The sequence below is a fragment of the Pieris brassicae genome, chromosome 6 (assembly GCF_905147105.1).
Source record: "Pieris brassicae chromosome 6, ilPieBrab1.1, whole genome shotgun sequence".
In the NCBI taxonomy this organism is placed as follows: Eukaryota; Metazoa; Arthropoda; class Insecta; order Lepidoptera; family Pieridae; genus Pieris; species Pieris brassicae.
Window position 1 is genome coordinate 10230428 of NC_059670.1, and position 26323 is coordinate 10256750.

Below are 26323 nucleotides of genomic sequence, written 5' to 3' on the forward strand. Positions count from 1 at the left end.
AAAAACCGCCTTCACCGGGGAAGGCGAGGACCTTTACTTCGCACTTCGCTCACTACAGTGAGCTTCCGTCCTGCCCTTCAGGCGATTGACCGCCCCGCGACGGCCCAAGCCGAGGTTCGAGTCTCACAGGAGACGCCCTTGCGCTAGCCGCGGGATAAAACGCCATTCTGGCCGAGCTACGCTCGCCAAAACAGCCCGAGCTGAGCTGTAAAGGCCCTTAAGGCCAACAGCGAGATTCCATAAAAAAAAAAAAAAGATTTTCTTCTTATCTATATGTCTCTTATTATAATTTCTTGTAGTAAAATATGATTGAATAATTTGTTGCGGTTGGCTCCAAACATAAAGAGAGCCTTTTGAAAAAAAAAACCAATCAATACTAAAACTGAGAAAAAAGGGATGTAATTTTCTAATGAAGAAACGTAAAATAAATACCAATGGCGCTACAACCTTTGAGTTCTGATCAGATTGCTGTATCGGCTCCGTGATAATCCGGGTCTCAAATGCCGGTTTCCTCACGATGCTTTTCTTCAATATTAAGCGAAGCTTGATACATAGTCAAGTCCATTGGTACATAGCTGAGTTTGGAAAGTCGTCAAGGAAGAGTGTTGCACGCTCAATACACTAGCTCATTCGATTTAAAACCTTTTTCTTGTATTTTTAGGCATACAAAATGGCTACACGTAACAAAATGCTAAAGGAATCAAACGTTATGTCAAATCGTTAAAATGCCAAGCGTATATAAAATTATGTAGATTAAATGAAAATATCGCAACAGGTGTACGGTGTGATCTATGCATGGGATCCGAGTTGCTCAAGCGCAGAATTGTCACGGTACAGCTTGTGCAATCGAAACTTGTACACATTTTATATAACCGGCTGTGCTCCGACGCTTCGAACTTTGCATACACCAAGTTGCTTAAGCTTATAGAGACACGTCAATCATACAACAATGTTGCATTGGTATGTTGCGATTTCTTAACGGTATTACACTGCATTGCACTTGTTTTTATTTTAAAAATGTGCGTACCTACAAAGTACACATGGCAGAAGTGAAACTTCTCTGTAAATTAATTATTATAAGGTAAAAGCCCAAATAGATGTTCATATACCAGTATATGATCACTTCATGTATTTGTATATCTATATTCACACTGTTTACACACTGTATACGTGATAATGATAATATAAATAAATAAAAAATCTGCGTTTACTGCACAAGACGTTATGCGACAGAATTGCAATCTAAAGGTCTAATATGTAAGTACTAAAAGAATACATCAACCAATAGCGTGTATTTTTCTCGATGTCCCTTTGTGACTCTCAGTCTTTCTCACTATAGCTCTCTCCCACCTCTCGCTCCATGCCACTGTGCGTGATCCGGCGTCCTCTATCTCACTCTCTCTTCCTGCTCTCGCTCCATGGCTATTTGCTTCATGCTACGTTCGCCCTGTCTTACTCTCTCTCAATCGGTGTCAATCACTCTCTCCCTTTTCTTCGACAAAAATGCAGCACATCTTCGGGACGCTAATATTATTATTATTGCGATTTATCCGTAAAAAATGTACCCTCATGCGCCTGATGAAGTTTCACTTCAAAAAGTCTTCATGATGATGGATGATTTCAAAATATTGTTACACCATAGCTTACAAACTATTTAATCACCTTCCTAGTAGTTATAGATCACTGCCGTACAATGCTTTTAAGGGGAAGGGTTTCATTTCTTAAGGCAAGGTACTTTTATAGCGTGGATAAAACACAACAGGGATACTTAAGAATGAAGCTAACCAAATTGAAACCTTATTTAAAACCTATGTGCAGCAAGGATCAAGCGCAAGGATCTTACATAGAAAAATCTTTATAAATAATTATTAGGAATTTGAATTTCAGGTTTTCATAGTGTTTTCATAATTTACTTATTGCTTTGTTAACAACGAAACTTCCTAAAACCTATCATAACATTTCTTAAGTAAACAATTAAAAATTTTATATCAATTATATATGTTACATTGTGTTACAAAAGAACACCATAAGTTTTGATAATAACTATAAATCACTTAACTGTTCTTATTATTATGATATCATGATAACTAAAATCACATTTGCATGACTATGTTCTGGCTGATGTGCGTTTATCATATAATGTTATCAATCTGAATATACCGCTTTCTTTGTTAATAAACAATTTATTATTATTATTTCTATTATAAAAAAAAATTAAGGTTATAACAGTTTGTCTCTAGTTAGTATTTAGGTCACGCAGGACTAAGCTACTAACTTCAACTTGACTTGGAGCCACGGAGGATACATACCTTTTCTATGCTATGATAATAGCAATATCAAAAGCTATAAAATTTTCTTTGAAATCGTTTCTCTTTTGTAATAGCTTTGTACTATCCAAGAAACTTAGAACGACTCCATGGCATCAAATAAACCAGATACTTACTGATAACACTGGAGGCAGTCGTAATAGAGAGAGTAGCGGCGATTGCAAAAAACCATGCGACGACTCGTGCGACGCGCGGTCTCCGCATGGTCGCTACCGGCGCCTGCGCGGGCCCCGCCCCCCTCGCATCACACCCTCTCACCGCGCCACTCAACCGACACACCTGTAGGACAATTATTATTAGTTAATTTGAAAAAAAAAATGCATACGATCATTCTCGTGACCGGTGTATAAAATTATCTGTATAAGACTAACTACAAAAAAAATTATCAACCAGAAGTTGCCCCACTTCTTATAAAACATAGAGAATTATTATTTTAATTTCTGTATTATCCGAAATAAATCTATTGATTAATAGCAAACGCATTTGGGACACATGTATAGAGTTTTGACAAATAAATTACGTAAAACTCTAAGTAAAACATAGAATTAATATTTTGTTTATAATTTCAAACGTGATTAAACTCGTATCTTAAGTAACGACCGAGTCAGTGGACTCTGAATTTGAATGATAAAAAAACGTATAGATTGTTCTCTAGTCAAATGACAGAATTGTACATTCTGGTACCTTATAATAAAAAGCGGGAAATATTCCACCATTTTCATAAACGTCTTATATCATTGACACACCCATACTCTTAGTTAGTTATAATCGATAAGTTTCAAACTCCCAATAGCAACTACTCCAATATTTATTTCTTTGCTTCCATGCATTACCGGTAACAATTCACGACACGCCAAGCTACACATAATGATAGCAAATGGATACCAACATAGTAATAAAAAAATAAACTTAAAACAAATGTAAAACGTTTGGTCCCTGTGGCAGTGTATCTTTAACGCTGGCATCATTTCCTCGCTATATTTTGATACTTATTCGTTGAGGAAGGAAAGCACCAGCTCTGTGGTCACCGGTTGTTCTCAATACATAATTTCGAATTTTAATAATTTTTGATGAGTGTGATCCCAAATATTTTTTGTCGGCCGACCGTCACATTTATTAGTTGAGTCATTGTTGAGCTGAACTCGGGTTACGTTAGACACATTTTTATTTTGATATATACTTTTTGTTAATTATAATTAATAATAGTTACGCTATTTAGAACTTTATAATGAGTGTTTAGTGCGTTTTTGAGAACTATCGTGAGGCAAGGATTAGCATCAGTCTAACCTCTGTTCCCAAACTAATAGAATTTCTCCAAATCCTTACGGCTGATAATATTGTGTGCCTTTCTTCCTGGTAAGAAGATATTGTAACGAGGTATGTACTCAGGACTTATTATTCTAGTATAAGATTGTGTATCGACGGCCACCGAACCGTTCTTTGTAATTCACCGGTACTAAGGTAGGCGGCGGCAGGCGGCAACTTAAATCTTTAAATCTCTCACTCCAAAGTGAACAACATCGGAGGAAAGACTCTTATATTGAGCTGTTTTTTATTTTTAATTCATAAAAATCTGTTTAAAAAAATGTATTCGTGTACCTGTACCCACGTAGGAAGCTACTTTATGACCATACTTTTATTTATAATTATCTACTATGGGCAACTTTACAGAAATTGGTTAAATAATGTTAAATAAGATAAAGTTTAAGAAAAGGCTTAAGAATTAGTACTATCATTGTTATCGTTATTGTATATTTTTGTTATTAATGGCTTCGAATCTCATCGAATCAACCGTGGTAGGGACTAGAAAAAGATGGAACGTAACGGAAAAAATGTGACGCGTAACGGAAAGAAGTTTCACTTTAAAACCCGACAAATATTACCAAAAAGTTTATTAAAAACCTATACAAAACCTGAAAAATGTCACTAAGCGCCAATCGCTTTAATAAATCAAAATAATCATTAATAAAACAATAAATTTCAAATATATGCCTTACAAGATCGATTAATTAATTATTCAAAGTGACCCTGAGCTCGCGAGAATATCGATTGACTGCCAAACTTCGTCCTAGTGCATTTTTTATAACATTCCGCACGAGGTTAATGCCTCGTATTATTTACCTCTAATTATGGCTAGATCATTTCAAATTCTTTACGCTATATTAAAATTAAATTTTTACGTAACCTCCCAATGAGGTATGGGGCTGACACCTAGCCTAGTTGGTGAGTGATCACCAACCTTCGAACCCCTAGAGTGCCTGCACCGCAGTTGTTCAATACATGTTTCTGTTCTAATTACGTCTAAGACTTGCATGTCTCAAATCTACGACGTATATCAGATGGCCCAATAGCTAAAAAGAGAATTATTGGAGAAGAAGAAGAAGAAGAATGTCAAGAGTCATAGGGATAAATTTATTGAATTTCACATAAGAGATTAAGGATTATTATATAAAATCAGATAAATGTAGTGAAATGACAAATTCATATTACGTTTTGCAACTCATCATGGCAAGTCAAAGTCCAACTAAGTTGTTATTTAAAAAACAAGTGATTTTATAGTTAAACATTTTGATTAGACTTACATTAAATAGCTGTTCAAATATCTTGAATTTAGTCAAGTGATTTTATAGTTAAACATTTTGATTAGACTTACATTAAATAGCTGTTCAAATATCTTGAATTTAGTCAATTTTTTATTTATGTATTACTAATAAATTTAACTGAACCTTCTAATAATTGCCTAAATGTAGTGATGATAAAATATATTGGAGTATTGGTCTATGAACCAGAACTCCACCATCACAGGTGTAGCCTTGTATAGCTTTCGGGTTAGCTTATCGATAGTTGTTTAGTTACAAATAGAGTTGTGTATTGTGCTATGTTGATGGACACTTATTTAATTATATCATTAAATTAATTATCTCTTATGGAAATGAAATATATTTTAAGATTTTATTTAGAATTTAGTTTTTATGTTAACTACGTTGCTATTTACTTATATTCTATATCTTAATTTGTATGTTATGAATGAATGTGCAAGATTCGTAAGATCATATATATGTACGTTAAATAAATAATACAACTGCCAGTAGACGTAAAATAAGTAATTTCATTTACGATATTTTGTATTTACAATTCTTTCTTGTTTCCAGGCAAAGGAAGACGCGTTTACTAAGAAAAATCTGTTGAAATTCGGGTGATGCCATCGCTAAGCTTTTGTGAGTGCCATGAGGTGCTCATTGTCAATTAGACAAGTTCCGGTTTTAGATCCTCCTCAGTAATGCGTTTTAGATTCAACAAAAAACGTAATGAATTCGCTCAACTACATTTTTTAAAACGGTACTAGAATTATTTGTATTAGTTATTGTAATTTTGTTAACGTAATTAATGTTACAAAAAACGACACATATTTCTGCAATGAAAATGTTTTCATTAATAATATTAATATATTGTGATTATCACTGTATGATTAGTATATAAGTAACATACTTTAAAGCTTCAATAAGAAATTTAATTTTAATTGCAAATTTTTAAAAAAAAATTACATTTTTAAGTAAATAATCCAACAAATCTTTTCATTTAAGTATTTTCCATTTTCTTTTATAATACAACCATTTATAAGAGTGTGCTGTATGTACGTAATACGCTACGCTACTACTTTTTCGACGGTTAAATATTTTGTATTGTTGGTCATGAGTCATTTAGCGCTGGCTTAATGGCTTTATGGTTCAAATCTCATCCTGGAGGTCGTAGGATCGAATCCCGGCTGTGCCCCAATGGACTTTCTGTCTATGTGCAGATGTACGGTGAAATAAATCATCGCGAGGAATGCGGCCTGCCTTAGACCCATAATGACGACGGCGTCCTACTTGCCTATTAGAAATAAAAACAAATGACCACGAAATAGATACACAAACCGGAGCCCTATACCTACAAAGTTGTAATGCCACTAATTTTTGTTCTTTTTCATTTAGCATTACACCACTTATTATTTTCATGGCAACCAAACCTACACGTCAATAACATTTAAATCCAAATCCCTATTTCATTAGCAGGGTAAAGCCTGTTAAACTTTAAAGCACAAGAAAGTTCGTCGCAAGAAGTAATTAACAGGGCAGTAAGAAGTGATATTGATTTCCTGTAATACCAGAGACATTTCTTTAGATCACAAAACAGAAGATCCTACATCCGCTACATGCATTGTTTCACTTTTTATTCCATCAATCACACGACTAATATAATGTAATTGGACAATGGAATTTATAATGACAACTAAAAGCGCTGTGTATGAGTTTTAATAGGCCCCATTTTCTGTTTAAACTACAACAGTTTTAATTGTATCGGAAGCTTAGAGAAAAGCTATTTGTATGAATGTACCAATTCTTGGCATTAAAAAACATAATTCAATCATCAACAACACTAAACAATGCTTCATTTTATCCTATACTTGTTAAACCAATTCAAACCCACAAAAAAATAAATAACCGTAAAAGTAAATTTAATTATCATTATAAAAATTTATTAGCCTATATAACTTGCTGAATAAATACGCGTTAATATTTTGTAAACAAGTTTTACTTATTTGTATAGTAACTACACGTTAACTGAACATTTAGCGACGTATTATAAATTATTTTTAAGCACTATATTAAAAAAAAACCTTCGTTCACATATCACACTTAAAATATTTCCCTTACCATTGCACAAACACAGGCCAGGCCACACACAACTTATAACTGAGCGTTCGGGCCACCAAGTTGTCCAGGAAATTATAGTAAGCATTCGCTAAAACCTTTTTGCTGTGTCCGGAATCTCCATACAATACCCCTTCCCCGAACACGTTAAGCAATTGATAAGTTCTTAATTACATTGTTGCATTATGACTTAATTATAAAGCAATAACGTAATTACAATATATTACGTTTGAATTGAAAAATTTCCCTACTACAAATATATATCTAATAATAAAAACTATTAGATTTACAAATTAAGCAGAACATAATTAAAGTGATTAGGTTCCATCGAGTAATCGTTAATTTTTAAATCGCAATAGACTCCATTTAAAAACGAAACCGGAAAGAAAATTTATTTTAAGGAATATAGTATTGTAGTAGTCTTAACTCAAATGATTTTCATTGTTTATGCTAAATAATTTTTTTATAGTAATTATAAGAGTTTCTTTTGTCTCTGTCTGTTTATATTTAACGTGGCTTTTTCTTGTAGCATAGAGGAGACAAATTGCACGCAGAGTAGAACAGGGGTGAGAGATTATTTTTATTTTATACAGAACTGGACAGAGATTTGGCCACAATCCCACCTAATGTTAAGATGTGGCCAAATGGAGGCCATGCCTGTCTAGGAGTTGCCTGTTTAACCACTGCTTCAATCAACCATTATTATACTGTCTAAGGAAGATCGAAGGGGGAAGGAGTTTCACTCTTTTTCTTTTTTTATAAGAAACGACCAACCAAATAGTGCAGCAGGGTGAAACTCCAGTGTGCTTCTGGATGAGCTTGTTTTAAAGGAGATGACGGAATCAGATTTTGTGATTCAAGGGAGCATCCTCCGGAGTGTAATGACTGAAAGGCAGACAACTGAACGGTGGTCAAGACTCAAGAGTTGAGAATAACCGAGTAAATCATCGTCAATTATTCTCTTAGCCAGACTCTTATATCTCTCTCAATAACATCCATATGACATTTGGCAGCACCGGTCCTGAGATCACTGAAGTACTCCACACAAGAACCGACTAGAGCTTGAAAAATATAAAACGGCAGAGGAACGTTGCAGCCTGCGTTTGATTGTGTTTGGACATGGTATGAACATCAGGACGAATCATGACTATTGCAGTAATTGACTATCTGTTGACCACTCACAGGAGCCGTCGACAAATGAACGTCTTTCATCTAACTAATCCTACATTCAAAAACAATTAAACATAAGAGATAATTGCATGTTGATTTATATAATGCTGACTCTTAGGACAGGAACTGGAAATTTTTGCGTCTAGCTTTAACATTTTGTAGTACTATTGTTATTACTGCTTTTTGCAAGTGAATTAAATATGCGCCGTGGCAAAGTTAACTTCAATTAAATACTGTTTAATTACTACAGCAGAATTATTATGTACAATGGCAATCTAAGGTCAGAGATATCATACATAGCTTAGATAAATATTTCATATTCAGTTATATCACGTAATAAAGAAAACAATGAAGACAAAGAGTACTAATCCTATTAATATATTGCCTACTTGTTACTAGAATTCGTTAACAATATATTAAATTTGTGCGTGTACTAGTGTATAAACGTAAGAAGTGAAACTTCTTTATGACCTTATTTTTCAAATCATCTACTATACGCAACTTTACAGAAATTGGTTAAATAAAGTTTAACAAACGGCTTTTATTATCATAGACATGAATACAAATAATTTCATTATACCTTATTACTACTAAGATTATTACTATTATTAATTGTAATGGAATTATTACTATCATTGTTCTCGTTATTATATATTTTTGTTAATGGCTTCGAATCAACTGTAGTAGGGACAAGAAAAAGATGGCGCGTAACGGAAAACTGTGACGCGTAACTGAAAAATAAAGAAGTTCACTTCAATAATTAAACAATATTTGCTCGGGCATAGAAAAATTTATGTTGAAATAAATACTGTTAAATGATTGTAAATGGTGATTAATAATTTTTCGATGAACCCAGGATCTCCGATCGCTAACTATATGCGACTAATATTTGCCAATAATCTAGTTTGTATCGTAAACGAACTCTGGGCTGGCTGGCATATTTTAAAGACATATTTTATAAACAAAGACCTTAACATCGTGACGACATAATTAGCACTAGTCACCACTAATGAAACCTTCGATGATTTCCAATTAGGAAATTAATTCTGATAATCAAATTCCAACCCAATTTTCTTACTTTAGAACAAGCTAGTATATTATTTATTGTAAGCGTCTGAAGTAGAAATTTGCGAAATTTTTGGTTGTAACTAGGAAAACGGAAACACATTATGTCATCATGTTTATGATTAGAGATGTTTCTGAACAATCACAAACGGGAAGCGTCTTTTATTTTACACATTAACTCCATAATATAGTTTTGTGTTCACATAGTGCATTGTAGTAAAGTAGTTTTTACTCGAAAGAAAATAAAAATAATATCTTTATTACACTGTCGTGGGAGAGAGTAGCTCTTACATTTGATATATTAATTATTTTATATACTTGTCTCAATATATTCTACATAAAACTTAGAATTTTATAATTACACTACTACTACAAGAAGAATACTATCCGTTTCAGAATACAGGTTGAGAACATATTGTTTTAGATTGTTTGTAAAAGTAAAAAGTTTTGAATATAGTATAATTTTATTTTTAAGTAAGTGGTTAAAAATGTTGTTTAGATAAAGTAAGCCTAACTAAAATAAAAATTCCTTTAGAATCCTCAAGGCATATGAGTAAACTTTTGACAATTCTCGTTTAAGGTCAATTAAAATAAACAATATGTTATACTTAAAGGAGTCACTCAAAAGTATGTACGTAGTGTGGACTCAGTTTCCGCTCTTTGACGCCAACTGTGCGTAAATTCCTGGCTAATTAGACCAGCCTAGCTCCTTTCAGAATCTCAGAGGTTTCCTGGGCACTTCGCAGGCTTTACGGAGTGACCTCACTGGTCCGAGGATTTCTGTTCCGTGGGAAGCCACGCACGGCATACTTGCGTGACTGATTCCTCTGCGCTGTAACTAACTCTGGGACTGTCTGTCGCGCCAAGGACAAAGAGATGTTTATTAAGGGGACAGTCCGTAATTGTTCGTATCATGCCGAAGGAGTTTATCTTACCAGAATCTGGCATAAACGGATACTAACTACGCGTGGAGAGGTTAGCTTTTAATATTTGGGCAATTTCATAGTAATGTGTAAACCTTTATAATATAAAGTTGTTTGTCACATCATGACACAGCTTTAGTTAGCAGTGGGCGTGTACCTTTAATTACTTAAAACGCAATATGTATTATTATTAATGTCTGACATTATGAAATAACTGTTTAATTTTTTAATCCACGTTATAGGTCAGACTCACGCAAAGGCGTGTTTAAATTTACAAGCCCTTACGATGAAGACCGGATTTCAAAATTTGCTTGCGTTTATTATTATATCTATTTTATTCTATCATATTTGCTATCTTCATTTTCTATATACCTCGCGAACTTTTAAATAGAATCATGCATGTAACGAAGGGATTTCAACCGAAAGAATTACAATTACGTGTTATTTTTGTTTAGATTCAGCATAGTTCGTTTTTGGGGCGATGTTGGTCCTTCGGATGAAAGAGTCAGTTTGAAAACGAAAAAGCTCCAAAACAAAAACAGTATAGTTAAGGATTGTTATAAAAAAATATCTTATATGATATACATTTAATAACACATACATTTTGATCACAAATTAACTAATTAAAAAGAACTATAAGAAATCTTAAAGCGTCCTATCGAAGGGTAAGGTAATGACAGAGGCAATTAACCAAATGAATTGTCTTTGGTTATGCAAGTACGCCTCTGCAGCAAATGCTACTACGAAATATTAACGATTGCAAAGCTAGGACCTTTAATACAAATATTATATTTCTATTACATTAAAATCTTTTAAGTTTTTAAATAGAAGAAAGAGTGCATGGAATCGTCGACAACCAATCCCTTTCCGAGCGGCTTGATCCGTTGGTGTTGCATGAAGACGTGGGGTCTCTCTGCATCTTTTACCACGAAGAGTGTTCAGAGGAGTTGTTCGGATACCTGCAGCTGAGTTTTGGCTGTCTAAACATAATAAAATATTCCACCCGTATCACCCCGACTGAGAGTTTTTAGGGCAGTTTTTGCCGCGCATCACCACTATGTGGAACCAGCTGCCCACTGAAGTATTTTCGAACCAACTCGATTTAGGTCCTAAGAAAAGAGCGTACCAATTCTTAAGAGGCCGGCAACTCGCTCGCGGGCCCTCTAACATTGAGAGCGTCTATGGGCGGCGATATCACTCAATATCAGATGAGCCTCCTGCTCGTTTGCCCGCTCTTCTATAAAAAAAACCCTAGGATTCCATAACATGCGAATTAAACGAGATTTCGGCATGTATATTTAGTATAATTTTTTATATGAAATTAATTCCAGGTATTTTTAGTTCAGCCCTAAATAAAATAGATATTTAATGATAAAAATACGTTTCCGGCTTGATTTGTTTATCGTACCTACTTGATAACTTAACAAATATTTACAACTGGTGACACAATTCATGTCACGTATTTTATGGTATTAATATTCAATAAAATTGTATGTAAATTAGGGATAAAGAAAATATATTTCTTTACCATATTTTATCAGAAATTTTCGTTTCGTTCGCCCTCGATTTTCGTGCAAGAAATAGACGTATTTGAACAAAAAATCTTATCAAGTTTCTAAAAACGCTTTCGTAAACAAGACAATATGCATAATATTTTTTTTGAACATAAAAATGTTAGTATGTAATGTTTTTCTTTAATTCCGCCTTACTTCCCTTTTTACTTAAACGCCCTATACGCAGCGCTTGTAACTGAATCGAATTACCGTTTTTGTAATATTATCTTTGGTCTTCTTAAAGTGTCATCCTTTCGAAGTTTGGCGATCAGCTACTATAATTTTTCACGCTTCTGAATGACTTTATCCTTTAACTATTACTGTTATTGGTCTTTGCGATGTCGTAGTCTTTCTCAGACACAATTGTTCCTGAGATAGCATTCAAGCAAGCACACAATTTTATTAGTTTAGTAGATCATAGTTATTTCCAGCCATGTATCCTTCAAAAGCTGGCAAGAGTCAGTTAGACGTAATATATCGATATTCTATAAGATATATAAATCACAGTTAATAATATTATTGCGAAAGAAAAATGGCTTCAACCAAGTGGTACTTTCACAGTAACAATACGCAAGGTCGAAGTGAATTTCTTTGCACATACCAGTCCCGCGGAACGCGGCCGCAATAAAAACTCTCGGATATATTTCACGTGCAACATTATCTCGGCTCTCTCAGCTCAGATTACTTAATGCTTCACCTAACTGTACTCGAAACGAGATCGGGTTTTTTGCTCAACAAGTTCGCTCGAAGGGCGGGACCACCGTAGGGTGTAGTTCCGTGTTCGCTTCCTTGTTTTCGTTTACCTGCTCGGCCCATTATTCGGTTAGGTTAGCGGCTTGGATCTGCCAATTATAGGATCATGGCTCCAAGTCACGCTTTGTGATCACGGTATATAGCCACTCGCGTGACATCAAGAGACATTTGTATGCAAAAACACTGGTTCCGATGTGGTGAGTTCTCCTAAAATAAAACTGATCTCACTACGATAACCACTATCGTCAGCCGCTGCAGTGAGATTATCTCGGCAAATATTGGAGAAGAATCCATAATTATCTTTTGTTTGTAATGGCAAAATTAGATCGAGCAAACCGCTCACTTAGTAAGGAAAATATAATGAGATATGCTACATGTTCACCGAAACTTTAAGATTATATTTAAATGCTAAATGGTAAGGACAAAAGGTTTTTACACAACAAAAGCTTTATTCAATATAACATTTAACAAAGAGGACCTTGGATAGTAAAAGCTTTGTTTTTTAACCACGGGCATTTGCTAGTACGTATAGCCACACCCCTTTTTGCAAGCAGTTTCCAAATTTAAATATTAAAAGCCATTATCGCTAATAGAGCATTCATTGCGTTAAACAATGAGCTGTTGAATGAGAGGCAACTTCGAGTGGCTAATTCAATTAACAGGACTGAACATAACATATCCATTAAGCGTTCTTTGTAAACAAAAATTTGTGAGTGAAGTTAGCCGCTAACCCAAATGCAAATGTTAATGTTTAATGACATATAAATTAATAAATTTAGATTTGGTGATAAAGTATAATATTGTAGCAAACTTATAGTTGTTTATTTTGGCCAAAATGACATTGTCAGAGGACTCGGAAGTACGTTTTAAGAATTAGTACGGTTTTTCTTGAAATGTTTCTTTTTATATATGTAATAAGAGGCAAACAGGCAGGATGCTCACCAGATGCTAAGTGATACCGCCGCCCATGGCCACTTTCATTGCCAGAAGGCTCGCAAGTGCTTTGCCTTTCAAGAATTAGTACGATCTTTTCTTGGAAGACCCTAAGTTAAATTGGTTCGGAAATACTTCAGTGGACAACTGGTTCCATATAGTGGTGGTGGTAAAAACTGCCTTGGAACACGCTTAGTTGTGGAAAAACTATTTTAAACAATGAAAATAATATTCCTTTAAAAGTTAATAAATATAATTAATGCCAGCCATTCTTTTGTTCTTCTGTCCATATGAATACAAGCCTAATTTGTTTTTTCAAAAACACAATTTATACATTATTAAATTATAACATTTAAAATACCGATTCAATTCATTAGTCATTGCATTTGCGAAAGACAAAGAACTAAAAAGTATGATTCATAGGTATTTCCAACGATAAAAATTTAGTGCACAGAACACCCTTAGTGTACATTAAATTTTTAACGTATTATGACTTAATTAGGTTAAAACAGCTTTGCATATTTATCCAGTACTTTAACATAGTAATATTATTTGTACTACATTGATTATATATTAAAGTGAGATAATATGTTTTACCGGGAAATGAGGTTCCATTTTGTGTACATCAAAAAAGGAAGAAACCAGAAAATATTTCTCAATTTCAACAGATTAATACTTTAATATTAAATTACAGATACTACAATTAATATGCACATTTTTTGTCTGTGTATTTGGTTATGAAATGTATTTGGTTTTTAAGCACAGACTAAAAATGTGCGTATGTCATTTGTAGTCGATGGTATCGCAACAAGTCATGCGTTGATATATATTAGAAAAACAACTCGCAACATACAAAACTAATTTAAGGTAAATTGTGCAATAAATTACGCGTTAGAAACACGTTGTATAAATCTAATAACAAGACAGATTAAACGAGATATTTTTGTATATAAATTCCGCATGTTGCTATAAAAGTAAAGCGTTCGATGATTAGTAGTTTCCTTATATGTTGGCCATTCAATGATAATATTCATTTAAAAGTTAACTGCACCGCTTTAATAAGCTCAAGACAGGAATGTTATTGTGCCTCGGTGCAACAGATCGAGTATAAAATGACGTTGCTTCTTAAAAGTACTGTAGATTCCTGATAATACAGTAGATTATTAGACGTCTTATAGGTTTCGCGTGGCTGGATTTAAAATATATATTGAAATTTAAAACTATTTTGGAGATATATCCTAAGTTGATATAACCTCTTAACTGTGAAAGCTTAAAATTGCTACAGGGCTAGAGGTTTCACCGGCGACTCCTTCGAATCGTAGGTTCGATCCCTGGCTGTGCAATGTACTTTCTGTCTATGCACGAATTTAACACTCTCGTACAGCGAAGGAAAACATCGTGAGGAAACCGGTATGTTTGAGATCAAAAAGTCCACGTTGAAAATGAAATGATCACGGAGCAGAAATATAAATCTAACCAGACTACAAAGGTTGTAGCGCCATTATATATTTAACGTTTATTCATTACAAAATTACACATCTTTCTTCTCAATATATCGATTCGATAGTATCGATTGGTTGTTTTTCAAAATACTGTCTGTTTGGGGCCAACCGCAATGAATTATACAAATGTTTTACAGTTAACAAGGACCCAATCATTACAGTAAATCTACTGTAATCACTCCGAAGCACTACAGCTTAAACTCATATAAATAAGTACAAAATCAAGACAGTTACAGCTGCCTTGAACCGCGGTTCATTGGCCTGCACTTCTTTAAACACACGCGTGAGACGTAAAAAGAACAAACAAGCGACAATACGTCGAAAGCACGAGTTCTCAATGAAAAATTTTGCAGAACAATAGGGACACAAGATGAATTATTTATTAATAGAGTTAATGAGGCACAAGCGATAGTGGGGTGAGCGGGTGACCTCGGTGCTACTGATAGGCCCACGCAGCCAGATTGTCGCCGAGCCAAAACCAACATTTTTACACTCCATTCAACAGTAGCCACACCGTAAAATTATGGGTGAGTTCATTGATTTAACTTCGGTATAAAATTAATTATGATTTTACGAAATTGTATCTTCCAGCTCATTTTGAGTGAAATACGATTCCATTCCCGACCTCTTAAATATCTTAAACTCTCTACATGTACAATTATTAAAACCCCGGCAACGCACTTGCAAGCCTCCTGGAAATGTAAGTGTCCATGGTCGGCGGTATCACTTAATATCATCAACTTACCTATTCGTAAGCAATTGATGTATTTTATTATTTTTTAATTGTATTTTTTAATTCATGAACTTTAACATTTACCTCGATTTTTTTTTAGATTTCATTTTAGGAATTGTATAATTATACAATGTAGAATTTACATTGTCATTTTGTATTTTTTCTTAATTTATGTATGCAAGAAGTCACTTTAACCCTTTTTTTACTAGGGTTGTCTGGAAGAGATCGCTTGTTGCTCGAGGCGCTCGTTACAGACATAATAAATAATGTTAACAGTAATGTATATGTATCTGTACTTTTCATGTAAGTTAGTAAATTAAACCTACATTTAAAATAACAAAGATTGTTAACAGTATGACAATTGATATTTCACAACATTTCTAAATAAAATGGACCCAAGTGTTAAAAGCAGCTGAGCGACACGCGATATTGACACGTGTAAAATTATGATAAAACGTTACAAGATTATTATAATTTGATAAGTGATTATATTTCTTCGTTTGTCTATGAAAATAAAATTTAAATTGGAAATTTATTGTTATTTTATTTCTTCGGACTCTCGGGCCGTTGGGTTCAAGTGCGCAGGCGCTAATTAAAGATTTAAGTTCGCACCTCGTAGATAGTATGTGCTTTACTGTGCTTTGTGCTTACCTGGTGCTTTCCTTCCTCATCGAATAGTTTGGTGGGTGGAAGTGCACTGCCACAGGAACCAAACTTTTTAAATTTGATTTAATTTACAATTTATAAATATTTTCCTTATTATTATTTTGGAGGTTAAGGGTGTTGTAAATACTTAAATGTAATATAGATCTTTTAAATTAATTATTCCGCAATAACATACAAAAAAGAAAGGGAAAACATCATCTTGACACATGATAAAATTATCAATACAAAAATCTTACAGAAAATGAACGAACTAGACCTGGTGAATTCCTCGCTCAACGAATAAGTATCGCAATACAGCGAGGAAATGCTGCCAGCGTACACAATTTTTTATTATTACTATGTAGGTTAAGAAAATTGTAAATACTATACATTTGATTGTTATGATTACTAATAAAGATATGATTTAATAGTTTTTAATATCTGTACTTGAATTTCAAACCTTCCGTGGTTGAAATAAGTTGCTCCTAGATTTTAGGAATCTATTTCGGTGAAATCAAAAATTTATCGACAGTATTAGTACTGTGTTTTTATGCCTTTAAATTTTTGGAAACCCTACTTTACATGAATTGCATGAAAATAATCAACTTACTTACTACTATAGAGTACTTTTAAGTATAAATTGTACGTGAATTTTATGTAATACAAGTATAATAAGTTCTATGGATTTCAAGTAGCGAAACTCACACAAATATAAGCAATGAACTAGAAAATGTCGCAAGTTAATTACACAATCATGATCGTAACGAGCTATTCTTCGAGGTACACCTAGTTTAAATTTCCTAACTGGAGTTTACTTGGACTACAACTGACACTTACCACGATGTTAAAACAGTGGAGAAATAAAATAACCTTCAGAAACAGGACTTATGACACACCTACGTCAAAAATGTATTGGATACACGAGTCAATTATTGGTCCAACAATTAGGTTTCTTTTTTTTATAATACTTTACTGCCATTGTAACAAGGACTTTTTCTATCTCTCAAATTTTTACTAAAAATATGCAATATATTTATAACAATAAACTAATAACAATAAAATAGATATATATTTAATGTGACTAAAGAATGCTTAAAAAATATTTAAAAACTCTGGTATCTTTTATTAAAATGGCTTTGTTAAATATTTATTATAACAATGAATCTTAGAACTTATAATCTAGAATTTAGTATGAATTTGTACTATGTTATATTTTTTGTATAAATAATTCCGTTTTTGGCTTTTGTGTATAATGTAATTGTTTAAATATTGTTTAATGAGTAGCTGTAGGAATACTTTAATAAAATAAAAAAAGTAGTTAACAAATGGTCTGTTACGCGTCTCGCGAAATACGCCCAGGCTACATCAGTAACACTTTTTTGTTTACAATATTCATACGCGAGCGACTCTCCAATAACTCGGTTACTGCTTAGCGCTTCCACTCTCTAACAAAGAACATTAATGACGACATCGTAATCCAATTTAAGTGTAGCTCTTTCGATGTACATATAAATATCATGAAAACTTGGAATGTACGAAACAAATGCAAAATTAGATATAGAAAAATAGCGGCAAATAAAAGAGTCGTTCAAGCCTCGAACTTCCATATTGTTCCCTTTGGATAAGACTTTTGGGTTTCAAGTTCGCAGGCGCTAATTAAAGTCTTTTAAATTAATTATTCGACAATAACATATAAAAAAGAAAAAGAAAACATCATCTGGACACGTGACAAAATTATCAATACGGATATAAAAATCTCACAGAAAATGAAAGAAATAATTGTAGAGCTGTAAACCAATTTATTTAAATTAGATATATTTTTATCTTATCTGTTTTTAATTCCTCTATCAAGTTGCAACTAGTTTTTGTAATCTGTGGTAAATCCTACCTATAGAAATATTTCATGAAATATATCATTTCTGGTTTAACCAATAATCTTTTTGCTAATTGTAAATATTATCATATTTGTTAGAAATTATTGAAGTTCTCTTGAATTTATTAAAATCTCTAAAACTTTTATCCCAACTACATTTAACTTTTTCATCATTGGCTGAAACACGCGGAAGATTGACGGACTGTCCGTTTGGGCGGAGTTGCCAACATCGTAAAGATTTTTGACCTATCGGGCTTCAGTTTGAATTCCACATGATTTCAGTATGTCAAAAATATATAGAATTTGGACATAACGGAGTCAAAGTTCGCTCTGTCTTTTCATCTCAAAGACCCTTAAACCTCGGGATAGGTAGCGTTTAAGCCTAGAAATGTCCAAAGTAAACCACTTAAATATTCTTATTAAATTTTCTATGGTTCATATTCTAAGCCACTTTTTCGTAATTACTCCATAACTTCATGAAAATCCATTAATAATACCTAAAGAAGAAATGATGTATGATAGGGATGAGAAGATTTTATAAAATAACAAATACATCATTAAGGACAATAGGTAAGATAGCAGAAGTCAGAATAAAAATAAATAAACTTAGGTGGAAATAAGTACATTGCGAAAGGAACAGAAAAGCGGAGCAACGAAGTATTAAACTGATGCCCATGGTACAGCAAACGAAAGGGAGGAAGACTTAGAAGACAACTTAGAAAGTGGATGGCTCAAATTGACGGAAACAGCTGAAGGTAGAGAGTGACACAGTGCAGACAGAAATGGCGGGATTTGGACGAGGCAAAAAAAACACACAGATAGCAATGAATTAGATTATAGAAATATCAATGTATTTATGTAGTGTCTGAAATAAAAGGTTTTTATTATTTTACCCCGATGATGTTTGACAAAATATTTAAAACATAATATAAAATGATTATGAAAAAAATAGCAGTGTTGGCCTAGTAGCTTCAGCATCGACTCTCATCCCTGTGGTCGTAGGTTCGATCGCCGGCTGTGGCAATGGACTTTCTTTCTGTGAAGACATTTACCATTCGCTCGAACGGTGAAGAAAACCAGCTAGCCTTAGACCCAAAAAATTGTCGGCGTATGTCAAACACAGAAGGCTAATAAGTACTAACCTACTTGCCTATTAAATTTACAAATGATCATGAGTCAGTTACAGAAATCTGTGGCCCAGACCTAAAAAGGTTTTAGCCCCACTGTTTTATTTTATATAATTTAATTATAATTACATTTATGTAAGTATTCGACTTATTATCAATATGAATAATACAAACAATTATTATGAAAAATCTAAATCGATGACGTATGCTCCCACTTGTGGAATTTCGCCGTAATCAAGAGGCAATTGAGATATCGTTTCAACAAACACAATCAGTCGATGAGACACTGATAATATCGAATTCTTCAAATTATTGTCTCATAAGTCATACAAATTATATTTCTCAAAATTAATTGTTATTTTAAAATAAAAAGTCCTTGTTACAATATCGTTATCAAAAAATATAGTTAGTTCGCTTGAATTAACTATATTTATGTCGAAAAGATTTCATGACGCGTCCTAGACCTAGGTCTGTATAAACAAGATAGCATTTGGCACATAGTTCATTACAAAATTGTTTGAAATTACAGAACATAATAGACAAAGGGGATAATGAAATATGTGGTCTACAAGAATACTTACAGTTATTAAATAAATGCATTTCTAATAAATTCGGCTGCATTGTACTAAAAAGTATATATATATAACAATATTTCTAATGATAATGCCGGTCTTCAAATCTATATACATAGTACCTTATGTACCAATTAAGATCATTCAACACAGATTAAAAAAGTGTACAAAAATTAAAAAAAACATAATAGATAGAAGATTGTGAAATGCCATTAACGGATACAAAAAGCATCTATACTAAAGATGAAATTTCTGGTTCCCTTTACATAAAATTGCAAATCTCACCGCATTTTGCCAGACAAGAGGTGGCGTGTAAATCTGTCAAAAGATATTAATGACTTCGTCCAACAGAACAAGAGTTGGTCTAGCCTTATGTTAGCGTTAATTAGTTATGTTCGGAGTATTTAAATGTTTATGGGGAAAACTTTACGAGCTTTTTAAATAGCTTCATACGCTGTTTCCCATATGTAAATTCCATTTAAATAATGTTAGTAAAACGTTATATTTATGATATATAATCTACACTTATATATTTGTGTATTTTAAACAGACTTTTTAGCTTAAAGCTTAAGTTCCTTGTTGTTTATTGAAACTTTAAGCTTACAAGTATGTATGAATTTATTGTACAAAGATTCTTGTAGAGTACGGGGGGCTGTTTGTTAAATAAATAATAATAAAACAAGGTTATTAAATAGGCTCACGTATTATACTATCACTATAAAATAAAATTATCTTTGTGATAATAATTTCATATTATATTATTTTTTTTACGATATTTTGTCAAAGTAAATCGCCCAGTTTGTTATTTTTTTTTTGCATTTATTGTAGTAAATCGGGCGTGTGGTAGATAGAAAAGCACTAAGCCTTAACTATGATAATAGTTTGTCAGCACAGAAAGGAAAAGTATATCAATGTTTTATAAAATTGATATTTGATAGTCTCATCTGTATACAATTTTAAGTATTTTTACATATAGAAAACGACATGTGTCTCCACTAGGCTATAGGGTGATGTACCAAGTGGTAGTGTGATTAGCCGAATAGTTATACAATGTGTATAACACATACATTAAAATATTACATTTATTCATATTATTTTAAACATAAAATGAAAAAATGTTAGTAAAATTTTATTGTGAAACCAAGTAGATTACTTTAGTATTTATCAAACATATAAATACTGAATAATGATGATTTATTTAAGAACTAAATACTGTTTGAACAAAGATAAAGGTAAAATAGCGAAAACAAATATCAAAAGAAAAATGGTTTACGAGTCGGCATTTAAGACATTTTTTTCCAATGTGTGCACTACTAGTTATAAGTTTGGATATACTGACGTAGAATATAACATAATCTATTTAAGAATGATTCATGATATTTTTTCATTTGCTTATTTGACTGGACTAATTGTATTACAAATATACCACTCCCTTTCCAAGTAAAAGATTTATTATTATCAGACAAAAAAAATAAAATATATTTTGTAAGCTTAATACTTATGAGAGCTTTACCATTACCAATCATGGTCACACGAATTCTCGCATTGTCAAATGTGAGTCAGAATTTTTAAATATTCACAACAATCGTATCAGTGAAGAGATTCTATTTATGGAGTCCGGATGCGATTAAAGTGTTGTGTATTACTAATATTGTGCGTAAGGGTAACATCTGAAGTCTACTGAAATATGACTCATACAATTTCACTGAATGTGGTGAAACAGTTCGTCATAGATATTTTTTGTATATTACGTGTTTCTGTGTTGTATTGCAGACATTTCTGAGTCGCCTATCAGCGCCTAGAAAGTGTCATTATATATTTATTTAAACAAAGTACCACATTTCGATATTATGGTAATGGTTTACGCATGGCTTGTAATCCTGGGTTCAATTCCCGAAAACATTAATTGCTTTTTTATGTAATCATTTAGTTTTGTAGAAAATTTATCGACTACTTAAAAATTATTTTATATTTAATAAGAGTTATATGGCAAATCATTGCAATGTTGTTACGTGAGTGGGTAATAAATAGTAATTTAGCTTTTATTATTAATAATTTTAACTGAGCAATTGCTCGGATTCTAGGTTTCAAAAATCGGCAATTGCTTTCTTTTAACTAAAATTGTCTTTCGACTCTTCCTGTCATATTATGTTTACGCTGAGACGACAAGATACCTTTTACACGGGCCGGGCAGGTATTTCTCGGGCTGTTGTTGATGAGTGCCGGAACAAACTTGTGTCTGAAGTCGAAACTCTTTTACGTGGAGTCTCGGACTGGGGTAGACTAAATCTAGTCCAATTTAACCCCAAGAAGACACAAGTATGCGCGTTTTCCGCTAAAAAAACTCCCTTTGTCGCTACTCCCCTCTTTGAAGGCACTCTCCTTAAAGCCTCAGCTAACATCGGAATATTGGGCGTTGACATATCGAATAACGTCCAGTTTCGCGGTCATTTGGAAGGGAAGGCTAAATTAGCCTCCAAAAAGCTTGGTGTGCTCAGCAAGGCGAGACGGTACTTCACTCCGGGCCACCGCTTGCAACTCTATAAAGCGCAAATTCGGCCCCACATGGAATACTGTTCTCACCTCTGGGCGGGAGCTCCCCAGTACCAGCTCCTTCCACTTGACCGTATTCAACGAAGAGCGGTTCGAATCGTCGACGACCAATCACTTTCCGTGCGGCTTGATCCCTTGGCGTTGCGTAGAGATGTTGGGTCCCTCTGCATCTTCTACCGTATTTACCATGGGGAGTGTTCAGAAGAGTTGTTCGGTCTAATACCCGCAGCTGAGTTTCATTATCGTACGTCAAGGCAAAATACAAAATACCATCCGTATCACCTCGACGTTCGTCGGTCCACAACTGAGCGTTTTCTAAGGCAGTTTTTGCCGCGCACCACCACTATGTGGAACCAGCTGCCCACTGAAGTATTTCCGAACCAATTCGACTTAGGGTCCTTCAAGAAAAGAGCGTACCAATTCTTGAAAGGCCGGCAACGCACTTGCGAGCCTTCTGGCAATGTGAGTGTCCATGGGCGGCGGTATCGCTTCACATCAGGTGAGCCTCTTGCCCGTTTGCCTGCTATTACATTAAAAAAAAAAAAAGAACCAATGTGCAATTATACCGAATTATTTTGATGGTGATGATAGATACCTAGTACCCAACAAAATTCGTCAGGCACTGAATCCAGGATTTTGAGCCTAACAAATTTTAATGATTTTTTAGTCTTAACAAATGTCAATTACATAGCATGAAAAACACAGCGGAGCTCCGAAGTCACGACCACACTAGAAACGCTTTACCACTGAGCTAGTAAATTTTTTTTTTCAATAAATTTCTGATAAATACTTCATAATAAAGTTTATTTATTAAAAAGGTATTCCAAATGGAATTACAATAATATCTTACATCCATAAACATACAAAGGTCATTAAAAACTAATTGCACAACCTTATTACTTCTCTATATTATATGTTATGAGATATATGAAAGGGTCATATACGGGATAATAAACCATGGCTATGGGCCAACACTGCCTTTATATTATTTGGACTTCAGCCAACGTTTCAGTTAAGCTACTCTCCCAATATATAAATAATTCATAATACCATACACTAGGAAAATGTGGGAAATAGGAAAACTTAAGTTAAATTTTGATCTTTAAATGTAACTATTCTTCAGTTAGAAGTTATAAACGTGATCCTTTTAATGAAGTTCCTTTCAATATTTATTAAGGTAATTAATACGGTATTAAGACTATAAGAAAATGTGTGCGTGTACTAGTGAACACGTATGAACTTCTTTCACCTTATTTTTCGAAAAGTGATCTACTATATGCAACTTTACGAAAATTGGTTAAATAAAGTTAAATTAGATAAAGTTTAACAAAAGGCTTTTATTATCATAGACATAAATACAAATAATACAATTATATCATTTTTACCTCATTACTACTAAGATTATTACAGAATATCATTAATTGTAATAGAATTGTTATTGTTATTATATATTTTTGTCATGGCTTCGAATCTCTTCTCAAATCAACCGTGGTAGGGACAAGAAAAAGATGGGGCGTAACGGAAAAATGTGACGATAATTTTTTTTTCCAACGCCGATAAAGAAATTTCACTTCAATCATATTTCGCGGCAAGGGGTAGTGTTTTGCCAAAAATAGAAAACAGGACCTTACGTTTAAGCCATGTGCGCTTGTTTAAGGATTTTATTTTGCATTATTAAATATTCGTTTAGTCAACAAGTCATACAGCTAGTTTTCCTTATTAACATTTACTTAAGTTTTGACTTCATTCGAGGAACAGAGTTAAAAAACTGGAATTGCCGTACGAACTTATTAAAAACAGGAAAATTTGTTACATATTATTCAATTCCTCTCTTATCTCTGCAATAGCTGTTTAAAAAACCTAGTTTGCAATTCGACGAAAGTATTTCTGTAATGAAAATGCTGAAGAAAGATCACAATTATAACTCAACGCCAAAATTATAATTGTAGCACTCGTGTATAAGAGTGATTCCTTTAAAATATTACCATGAAAACATACGATTTTTTAAAGACACTTATCCATAAGGGCTCAAAAAAGAATTATAAGCTTTTGTTGGCGTTATATTTGATACTGAAGATAGCTTAAACACATTCCTTTATATGAAAAATATAACATTTTTAAAAACATTATATTAGAGTTTCAACACGACGCTTCCATTTTACGGAGTGAGATGTTTTGGCATTAAAAAAATATTTAATCTTTCGGATTTTTGTAAGTCCATTAATTACATTTGAAAATTTAATAAATATAATTATTTATTATATATAATTAGGATCTTTACTATATAGCATCGCTTCCAATATAGAAATGAAAGACAAACACCATTTATCGGATTAACTATCGACATCTAAATAACCCTAAATAAAATGGCCCGAATTAGGCTTCCGAATATAAATAAATGTATAATAGTTTAATACATTTAATTATCTTACAAGACCAATCAAAATAAATAGGAATTACAACGTGGACAATGAAGTTACAATTTTTAATCTAAACATAATTGTGATAAACGTGTGGTAATCCTTAAAATTATTTCTATATTTTGTAGTTATAAAGTACACTAACCTTTTGCGTTAAATCTTTTTTTACAATCGTCATAATAAATTTATGTTAATGTCTAAATTATTTTCTAATTCATAACATATTATCATTTCTATAATGATTATCGTCGATGACTAAACATTAAAGTAGATTATAAAATAAAATATGCCGGATCAATTAGCAAGTCAAGCAAAATTACCGAAGCCTTGAATAAAGAATTACTGTGCAAAACGTGAATATTGTATTTTTAACATATATTTTTAAGGGACAGCTGTTATTTACAAAAACCATTTAAATAATAAACTATACAAAAACACTAACAATTAAAATATTACCTTAACAAATGAGAAATCCCGTCAATATACAATACAGAACTTCACACCCGACACTATCACAAAAACGAGCAGCAAGTGGAACTCACGTGCGATTTTTTTTAAGGTTTGATCGCAAGGTCTCACCAACGCTAGTTGGTTGCGGCAAGGCGAGCCGAGTACTGAGTGTACCGTGGCCGGTCGGCTAACTCGCCGGCCGCGGCGCGACTCCCCGCGCGTGCGCCGGACCAGTTCCTACAGCCTCCTTCACTAATCTCTCCAGCACCAATGGCCAGCCGTACAGGAAGTCTCTATAAGAAACCTCCTTACATTCAGGTGGTCTTGAGAACTGTCGAAGATGTCAAAAAAGCAAAATTTTCGTACAACGGCAACGAATACACTTAATTCTTAACAGAAACTGGGCAAACGTCAAGGTGAGCGACCACAACTTCATCTCAAATTACAAATCTACATTAGATCGCATTGCTCCTTTCATAGAGATTAGGTCGTAAAAAATTTTGAAGGATAATGACTAAAGCAGAAAGATCCTGCTTTATGGTTGCTATCATTCTAATTGTCACAGCTTAACAATCGGACCACACACTTGCATTGTTTAGTTACAATTATCGACCACACATATTTAAGACTCGTAAATAAGTACGTCAAAGATAAGTATTGATAAGTCGTTGTCAGTCTGAAGGATGTGTAGCTGTCATATAGGTATTGCACATTGCACTCGTGTATTATCTGCGCTTTTGCATATTAATTAAATAGTCTTAATAACCTATTAAAATAAGTGGAATTTCACATACATTTGGCCCACTATTGTGTGCAACCACTCCATATAGTAAATGCGTTGTAAAAGATCGACAATGCAGTGTGGTGGCACGCAAGTATTATTCTTGATATTTGGGCGCCTAATCTTACGCCTATTGTAAAATAATTAATTACATTTGTATCTAATCCTTATCAAGTATTAACAATTTAATTGTCATACACAGTACAAGACAATAATGACACATCAGTAAGACTTACATGATTTCTATTT

At 33.3% G+C, this 26323-nt stretch overlaps 1 protein-coding gene across 1 annotated transcript in view; it reads right to left on the minus strand.

The window, feature by feature from the left end:
* Nucleotides 1-25744, minus strand: part of LOC123711485 (BMP-binding endothelial regulator protein) — a 56204-nt gene extending 30460 nt beyond the window's left edge. Inside the window, exons 1-2 of the mRNA XM_045664094.1 lie at nt 25300-25744; nt 2444-2606 (exon numbers count right to left, since the gene is read on the minus strand). Coding sequence (XP_045520050.1) covers nt 2444-2531 — 88 coding nt within the window. The 5' untranslated portion in view covers nt 2532-2606; nt 25300-25744. The remainder of the gene's footprint in view (nt 1-2443; nt 2607-25299) is intronic.
* Nucleotides 25745-26323: the final 579 nt, after the last annotated feature.